This window comes from Trachurus trachurus, assembly GCF_905171665.1.
Source record: "Trachurus trachurus genome assembly, chromosome: 7".
NCBI lineage: Eukaryota > Metazoa > Chordata > Actinopteri > Carangiformes > Carangidae > Trachurus > Trachurus trachurus.
This window is the reverse complement of record NC_139901.1, coordinates 22,704,584-22,714,310: the sequence shown is the minus strand read 5'-3', so window position 1 is coordinate 22,714,310 and position 9,727 is coordinate 22,704,584. Positions and strand designations below refer to the sequence as shown.

Below are 9,727 nucleotides of genomic sequence, written 5' to 3'. Positions count from 1 at the left end.
TGGACTGTGAGACCACTTAAGAAGTGTGGATGAAGAGTGTGACACCATTTTGCACTCTTGAAAGACACAAATTCAGTTATTCAGCCATTTCCTGATACAGATTCCAGTCGCACTCTGTGGGGAGAAGCGATCTAAAACAAGCAGCACACAAAGGCAAAGGCGCCACAGATGACATCAAAGACTTTGAGTGGCACGATACTCAAGGGAGCGCAAGTGGATGAATTAACAACGGATGTGTAAGTGAGTGTGTGTGTGCTGCCTGGCATGTGTTGTATACACATGCCAAGGCAACTCTTGAGATCTGAAGAGCTGCCCTCTGTGTGCGTCTGACAGCTATGTGACACTGGTGTTAGCATACCAAAGCCTTGTGTTTCCCAGGCTCCATTAAGATGTGGCCACTCAAGCCAGGCTCTGTGCCTCTGCCAGGTCTCTCTGTCTCACTCTCGCACGCACACACACACAGCAACTGCTGCTACATAGGAGGACAGAAGCAGGGGTGTTTTAACTGAGGATAAATGGAGGCATTTTTGCACATTTTCAAAAACAATCCATCATATTAATTACAGCCATGACCACCTTTTCTGTTAGGGTTTTTTCTTCCACTGAGGAGAACACTCTGGTAAATGGTGCACAAATACTGTCGAATGTACTTAAACTCACATGTGGATATCCCATCGTTGCCACTTAGCATTTCCTTTTTCCAAGAGCATAATTAAATTATCAGCTGTCACTTCCGTTAACTAGCAGAGATGTGCGGTTAATGTGCTAAATGCCACAGGGTTGGAGCTGCTCTGATTCAATTAATGACCTCTGGTCAAACCATCTCACTCCTGTTTTATTTTTTCCTTTTCTTTTTTTTTTCTGGATGACAGGCTGGACTATATCAACAAGGATCATCTTTGTCTCCGGATATACACACACACAGACACACACACACACAGACACACACACACAGACACACACACACAGACACACACACACACACACACACACACACACACACACACACACACACACACAGTCAGTAGTCATGGTTGAAAGATGAACTATTAAAAGAAACGTGTTAAAAACTGAGGAATCTGTTTTCCAGATGCTGGGTTCTTGTTAGCAGCTGGGGATCACAAGAGCCACAGTCTGGGTGTCTGAGACGAAAACACAGACAATAATCCTCTGTTTGGGTGAGTGGTTAAGAGGGAACGGGATGCTGTTTATATCCCTGCTCACAGTGCAAGACCTAGTGGGTACACTGGAGGACAAGTTATGTCAGTATATAAATGAGGTAATGAGAGAAATCTGTTTACATTTTTGCAGAACATTCTCAGGCTACAGTAAGTGACAGCATTTGAAATGATAATATAAAGCTTTACTGTCATCTCAAGTTCTGGAGCCGGTTTGTATACCCAGAGTTCTGTTAAAGCAATTAAGTGTAAACTAGATATCTCTTCACAGAAGGCGTAGACGTGTGTGTGTGTGTGTGTGTGTGTGGTTACGGCAGTGCAGAAGTCATTGTAAGTAAGCATGACAATGTTGTTATTTCGGAACATTTAAAATGGAGTCACTGACCATGCTGTGATGAAACACTTGCAGCAATTCCAGAAAGCAGAGGGAGAGTAGATGCTCCTCAACACACACACACACACACACACACACACACACACACACACACACACACACACACACACACACACACACACACACACACACACACACACACACACGGGGCAGAACACAAAGGTGGGACAGGGATTCTGTATGTTTACAAGTTTTATTGGTGTACTTTGACAATAACAATGATGGTATAAAAGAAAATCTCCATCATACAAATTTCAATAATCAAAAGATAATATGCCGATACACAAACAGATCCACGTAAGGCTGACATCAAGTTTTGACAAGTGGCTTCAAATGGCTTCAATTCAAGGAGAACTTCCGCTCCTTACAATCAGAGTAGATAGAATTTAAATTTAGCAATCTGTATCCTTTTTCTTTTTTGTTTTTTTTGTAAGTAGTTAGCTTTCATAAAAAAGAAAAATTAATCTGTGTACATTTTGGAGTAGATTGTGTCGCTGGTTTGGGTGCCTCTGTTTCATTGCATTGTAAGCATATGGTATTTTTGGCTGACACATCGCTATCCCGCAGTGCTTTCCTCTGACCTACACCTTACCCCATGTGCTGTCACTATCAAAGAGACATCAGGCACAGAATCGAGGACAGTGAACTTCTTCAGACCGGTGCCTACGTCTGCCATGATGTCTCTCCTACCGCAACAGCATATTAAGTACGGGGGAGGCCTCTGGAATGCACAACACCTCTGAGATTGTGAGAGGAATCTAAAATTTATAGGATAAGGATATTCTTAATTTAAAAAAAGGCTGTGCTGGGAAGCAGTGATGTAAAAACATTGATGTTGCTGTGTAAGCTTCACTAGCACTTAAAATGGCACCAGATAAACCCCCCAGCCAAACCCCTCCAAAGCCTTGTTCTTTATGCTAGCATCTGTAGTGATTTAAGACCTTATAGAATTTCTAAAACACTACACACAACAATATTTACAATGATCATTATGTTGATATGCACTTTTTTAAATTTAAATATTTCTGCTTATAAAAAAAAGAAAAGAAAAACAAACGGACAAACAAGAAAAAAAAACTTGAGTGAAAAAACACTGCAATAAATTAAGAAGCTTTAAGGCTGCCAGTCTTGTCAGATGACCAAAGAATGGTCCCTTCATTTAAACTGACACAGAATGGATCAGAGTAGGTGAGATTATGGTACAAGGAAGCCTCTTCAGTGAGCAGCAGGCTTGGTCTTGGTCTGGATTGAGACCATATACAGGTTATACATAACAATAACAGGACTAGCCAGCATGCTCTTATCACCAACTGAAAACAATATTTCCTGTTTCAGATAAAAGCCAGAGCTTTGCTCCCGTTACTAAGTCGTCTAGTGGACAAAGCTGTCTAGTAGTCATAGATAAACCCATCTTTTTTTAAATACGGTGTGATGATGCTGCTCATTTTACATTGTGGAGTCCTGAGCCTAATACTGACTCTAAGACTAGCTGTCATCCAGAGGGCCTCCTTATAAAGAGGTCTTTTGTCTTCACCTGATCACTCAAACTAAAACCATTTGGCTTTTGTTATATGTGCATCTAGCTTTTAATTTTAAGCAATGGACAAAAAAAAACAAACAAACAAACAAACAAATAAAAGATAAAATACAATGTATCATGTGTCAAGAACTACAAAAAAACCTGCGAGTTGTTCACGACCAGGTCACTATAAATCATGTTCTTATCAGTGCTGGAAAACAAAAATCAAAACATAAACTTCAAAATCTACATGGAGGACAGTCACACCTCTGAAAGGTTTAGCCATTTCACTCAAACACACATGGAAAAGGAATTTTAACACAAATGCTGCTACTGTCAATGGCTTCCACTGGGCACCTCCTGAGTGACTGGCTAGGAGGTAAACACGTGCTTCTGCTTGTGGCTATGAACCAAAACAATAAATACACATATCAGCTCTACCTGGCAGGATGAAAAGGCGTCAGGTTAGCAAATGTATAGATGTAAAAAAAAAGATAGATTTACACCACTTAGGTGCAGTTAGGAAATGAATGAAAGTGAGCAGGATGTTTTGCCTGTCGATACTAGCCTTTAAGATGTTGGTTCCAGCAAGCACGTAGAAAGAGACTCCCTCAAAAAGGAGCTCTGAAAGGTCAGCACCATTGATTATCAATTACAATAAAGGACATGCTCAGTGAAAGACAGCGACCACTAGCATTTTGTGGTTAAGGTGTGTTTCTCTTTCCTGTGGTTGTCACACAAAATGGCCTCCTCCAACGTGTCTGTTCAGCAGATTAATACACACCGGGCTACGGGTCCTGTTCCGTTTCATCAAAACGAGCTATTCCTGTCATTTCTGAAGAGGAATTCTGCGTCTGGATAAAATGGAGCAGCTTTCTCCCGTTTACACAGACCTGAACCTCATAAACCCACACAAAATACACATGACTACAAGTTTCAGTGCATCTAACACAGCCTGTCATTTGTCACCTACTAAATCACCACATCAACCTCAAAAATAAAAACTGAACAATTCCAGAAAATAATTCGTAAAAGATCAAATAAATAAAATGAGGACCAGCCTCTTTACTTTCTATTTCTTTGTGGGAACACAACAGTTTGTCGACCACCCACATTTTCCCCAAAAGATACATCTTAAGAAATGTATACAAGGCGATTTGTGTGAAATGAAGTAGCTGCATGACTAGAGGACAGCCAGTGAGGAGAGAATGTCGGTATATGTGTGTTTTTTTCTTCTTCTTTTTAACAGGAACTATGTTTACAGTATTGGGATATTTTACTCAAAATCAACACTGTCAAACACACACATTAAGGAGGGACATTTTAGCAACTGCTGTGTACTGTCAGAGTGCTGTCAGTCTGTGTCAAAACACAGTTAGGCTGCATGCCGTCCAACAAAAACTCTGCTTAGACCAACTAGCCAAAGTCTGATTTACACAAAGAACCCCCCCCGGCCAAAACATGGCTACAAGCTAACGGAGCTAATCAGTGGTTTATCACCTGACATTACGATCTGCTTTTCCCTATCCAAGTCTAGATAAAGAAGTGTCAGTTAAAAAAATAAAGGCAGCCATAGATACGTTGTTGAAGAGATTACACAGCACCCACAGTGAAGGAGGGCTGTCTAACAGTATTACAAACACTAGACAATCTGAAAAATAACAAAGCAAAAGCTTCTGTAAACACCAGTGACAGTGACAGCAATCAAGTATTTTCTACCTCCAATTCTCTTCTGTAAAAATGAAGGTGAGTAAACATTGAGGATGTGGGATCTAAAAATAAAAACGGCAACTGTTTATCTCTCCCCTGGCCTGGACTTACATGCCACACACAAAGTGAGGTCTGAAGTCAAGTCAGTCACAGTTTCAGGGGTGAAGTCTCCTGGAGGTCACCCCGAAGACCTCGCACTGACAACAAGAATACACACAGGCCATTTGCATAGCTCTCCCTCACTTACATACACACAGACACACATACACACACACACACACAGGTTTTGGAAAAGGGAAGGGGTGGCATGTTTGCTTAGGCAAAGGTGTGCTGAATGTGAAGTTTGCATACACAGTCACTCCTCCTCTGTCATCCAATAAGGGTATGCTAGCACCTGTGCTATTGCATCTGTATAGTGAGGAAGTCAGGTCTAAGTTCTGCTGTCTGATATTACAGCTTATTGCTAACAGGATGAGCAGCGCTCTCCTACATACAGCCACATGCAGGCAGCCAGAACATCCAATGCAACTATGCAAACACAAACATCACAGTCTTAAAAATGGTATGTTCACAGGACAAAATAGAGTTGGTAAGAGATGATTAAGGTATTAATATTCTCAAAACTAAGGATAAACTATTTTACATACAGTATATGTGACTGAAAACACTCACGCAAACACTTTTTTCTTGCTCTCTTTTCTTGTAGATTTGGCATACCTTCTGCAGAGCCAGCTGCAAGAATCCACTCGCTTAAAGTTGCTGTGTGATGGTGGTGTGTGTGTGTGTGTGTGTGTGTGCATGTGTGTTTGTTTGTGTAGATGCATGCAAATGTATTCACATGCTTACTGCATTTGTGAAAATAAGAAGTGCAAGAGCAAAGTAAAAATCAAAGCCTCAGGGACCATGTCAGCACATTAGAGTCAAACTGTTGTGTGCGTGCATGTGTGGCATGTGCGTGCACCGTGTATCACGGCCTATTTTAATAAGCAAGCACATCAGTGTAGGGCCGAACTCACCATTGACTGAATAAGAGGATGGATGAATGGATGCTGAAGGCCAAAATGGTGCAAAAGGCATGTGGAGACTGAAGACTAGATAAGCCCAGATGAGAGGAGTGATGGACTGTAGCACAAACAAGTGCAGCATTTATCCCTATTTTCTTATATGATTTATCCAACATACTTATTTGAGTCTTCATTTTTTTTTGCATACAAACAAAATAAACAAAGCAAAGAATCAATGAACTAAAAAGTCCTAAGCAGTGCTGCAACTGGTGAGATATGGCTGATGTCCCAGAGGACTTTGATTCCCAGGTGGTCTGCAGTCCAGCAGTGCCTACGTCAGTAGTCAGCTATGGGTGCAAGCTTTCTGCTCAAGCGGACTGTGATGTTGGTGTAGAGAGGCCTCCTGGACACTATGGGGGAGTAGTTTAGGTTGTTAAGACCATCCACTTTCTGTCTTGCCTTCGAGTGGCGTAGTAGACTATACCTGCAAGAAGGAACAAACAATCAGTGAATGTAGAGAAGAGAAGAGAAGAGAAGAGAAGAGAAGAGAAGAGAAGAGAAGAGAAGAGAAGAGAAGAGAAGAGAAGAGAAGAGAAGAGAAGAGAAGAGAAGAGAAGAGAAGAGAAGAGAAGAGAAGAGCTTTACTCTTTCACAATGAGTGGCACTACGGCTTTAATAAAGAATGAAATCACATGCAGAGGAACAGATCATCTAACGTGTTGCTGCACGGTAACGTTGACAGTATTATTATCTGTGATTTCAACAGAAAGTGACTCTTGTACACCCTAGGAGTGGCTCAACAACAGATCACTCCCTCTCTGTCAACATGACGACACTGTACTAATCATGGCCATTTCAAACAAGATTTACCTAAGCACATTCATCTTGGAGAAATAAAGGAACTCTTATTCTTCGGGCTGTTTTAAGTAACTTAGAATCTGAGCAGAGGGAGCATGACTGGAATTCAGCCCTGGAGCATACGAGCATATCACATGCAAAGTCTTTAAAAGAGTTGAAATTCTCTCAAAGTCACTGCTCTGCTTTTTCATGTGACTGGCTTACATCACATGAGTCTAAGCCTCATTCCAATTATCAGCTTCCACTTGTAACCAAGAGGCATGTGTGTGTGTGTGTGTGAGTGTGTCTTTATGTGTGAGAGAGGTGTGCACACTAACCTTCCCAGGAACTGGACTTCTCCACGATGGTGATGTGGAATTGACATGTAGCGGCCCTGCTCTCCGTGTGGTCTACTTACGGAGAAATTGGCATACTGCACCCTAACACAAACACAAATTTTTTCGTCTGTTAATTCATAATGTCAACAGTCAGGCTGGGGAAGAATAATGATTATGACCATATCATACTGCTTTGACAGCTACTGCACATAAAAGGGAGCATTACACAAAGCCACACAGGCACAGGTAACACAGTAAGAATTGGTATTGAATATTGAAAGCCCTGAGTGTGTACAGCTGCCTTTGAGCTGCATGGGCGGATGGAGTGACAACACTGATGTGTGGAAAAGGTGGAGAGAGTAAAGAAAAAAAACACACAAATACAAAAGCTCCCCTTACCTCTTCCAGAGGTCATCGTCCTCTCCTCCCCAGCCCCAGAACGCATTAGGAAATCCATTAATCTTTTTGAACTGCTTCACTGTCAAGCCACTGACACCGCCAAAGAATTCATTATACGGAAGCCTTAGAGGGACAGTTATACATATTAATTTCAAATTAAGTAAGAAATGCGTTGACTGTATGTACGGATGGAGACAGAATCAAGACTCACATGTAGGAGTACTTGTCGAGCTTGACCGCAAAGTGTCGGGGCATGTCTGTGCAGCCGTAGTAGTTCCTGTCATTCTCCATGAGGTGGTCCACATCGTGGAAGACCAGACAGTCCCAGTCCAGGTCTTTCATCGCCTCCTTGAAGCCCACATTGAACAGCATGGCTCTGTTAAACGGCTCTGTACCACCCTAAGGGGAAAAAAAAGATACCATTAGCTATCAATCATTAAGAAGAGGACTGACATCATACAAGTGTTTGCATTCGCACAGGTGAAACTGTTTATCGATGACTGGAAATACATGGTGCATACCTGCTCTACCACATAAAAGGCAAACTGGAGTCTCTGTTTCTGCAGCACTGGCACCAGGTGTCTCAGGAGGATTGGTAAGTGTTCATGTCGGTTCCTGAACGGGACTAGGATTGCCACCTGGAGACACAAAGAAGGTAGAATACATAAATACATTAAAATTACACCCAAAAAATGATGATGTATGCACTGAATATATGTTCAAGGGCACACCAGAGTCACAGAGCAGTCTGATGTGTGCAGCTAAGTAAACTGTACTGTTTGCACACAGTGTCCCCTGTGTCATGATCTCTCAGCAGTGGGTAAATGGGACAATGTGGGTGAGGACAACACACACACACACACAACACTAATTTACCATGAAGACAGTTTCTTGAAATCAAATTTACAAATGTCTGCCGTGCATCAATCATAGGAATACAGAGGCGCTAATTGCGTGTGAAAGGTATTTATATTTTCCTATAAAGTGGAAGCAATGACAGTTCCTTTTTTTTTGAAGTACTGTAGCTTCTGAAACTCAATAAAAGCAAGGGGAAATGAAAACAGTGAGTGGGCTATTGTGGTAGCTGAGAGAGACATACTGGCTAATGAGAGAGACAGAGATGGAGAGATGGTTGTCAGAACATACACAGCCCCCCCAGGGTGAGACAGACAGACAGACAGACAGACAGACAGACAGACAGATGGCAGGGCAAGATTACACTGTTGGACCAAAAAAAAAAGAGACTGATGAAATGAGAGAGCATAGTGTAGGAGCCTGGCTCAAGACGGAAACAGTGCTGCAATGCACATATAATGGGCTGAATTGCTGTTTTGTCCTTCTCTTACACTTCCTGTAATTAGTAATGTATGACCGCATGTGAACATTTATTCATGCGTATGTCAGACAGAGCAACCTTGTTTTAACATCATGTTTCCAGTGTAACATTCCCATGTAGTGTGTAATGTATTTATCTCACTAGATTCACTGGGATTTTCTTAAGCTTGAAGAGACAAGCTGTGGCACACTATAGTTTGTAGAGCAATAATCGGGTCTCATTTCAACATGTTTGAAATGTTTGACAGCAATGTTGGTTTCCCAGGACTAACGGTAACAAATACTTTTGTAAATGTTAACAGTTACCGGATGAGTGACGCTCTTTTGGAAAGACACTCAGCTCCCAGTTTATTAGGTACGCCAAGATAAAACTGATACAACAGCCCTTCATTAATGTTATATGTTCAGTTTGGAAACTAAAATGCTTTTAGCCAATATCGGTGATGTCTCATTGAGAGAGGCAATTCAGTAACTGCAGCCTCCAGATTTACAACAATCTTGTTTTGATATAATCTTAGTCAGTTTTCATGTGTGTTAAATAAACCCTTCATTATTTTAGTGGTGTCTTTAGAGTCTGATGAGGCTTAGGGCCGGTGGAGAACTGTGTTAGACTCCACTCGATGCATGAACAACATGTTTGGATTGAGATCTGGATTATTTACAAGCTAACAATAAACCTTTGCACCCCACATGTAAGTATCAGCATTTCCTATATTTCTCTTCTAATTAGTTTATTTATCAGAGCTTTTCAGCGAATAACATCACATCCACACTCACTTTCCAGCGGGGTAAACAGTCGTGGGGCTTCCAGTAGCCTCCTAGGGCCATGCTAGGCTCTGCCTCCAGCAAGGATCTCTCAATCTCCTCCAGGGGAATCTCAGTCATGTTCACCTCCAGCCTGCCCTCTGTTTGTGGACAGGGGGAAAATTGTATGAGGCAGGAAGAAGCAAAAACAGTGAGGAAGAAATAGAGAGAAAGGGGCATGGCATGCATGTGAATCAGATGAGATAGTA

At 41.7% G+C, this 9,727-nt stretch overlaps 1 protein-coding gene across 2 annotated transcripts in view; it reads right to left on the bottom strand.

Moving 5' to 3' along the window:
- Window positions 1-1,794: 1,794 nt before the first annotated feature.
- b4galt5 (UDP-Gal:betaGlcNAc beta 1,4- galactosyltransferase, polypeptide 5) overlaps window positions 1,795-9,727 on the bottom strand; it is a 32,570-nt gene continuing 24,637 nt past the window's right edge. For both annotated transcript variants that reach the window (XM_083974769.1, XM_083974770.1), the window contains exons 4-9: window positions 9,492-9,619; window positions 7,901-8,017; window positions 7,591-7,778; window positions 7,380-7,502; window positions 6,981-7,082; window positions 1,795-6,289 (exon numbers count right to left, since the gene is read on the bottom strand). In XM_083974769.1, the coding sequence (XP_083830895.1) occupies window positions 6,142-6,289; window positions 6,981-7,082; window positions 7,380-7,502; window positions 7,591-7,778; window positions 7,901-8,017; window positions 9,492-9,619 (806 nt within the window). In that variant the 3' untranslated portion in view covers window positions 1,795-6,141. The remainder of the gene's footprint in view (window positions 6,290-6,980; window positions 7,083-7,379; window positions 7,503-7,590; window positions 7,779-7,900; window positions 8,018-9,491; window positions 9,620-9,727) is intronic.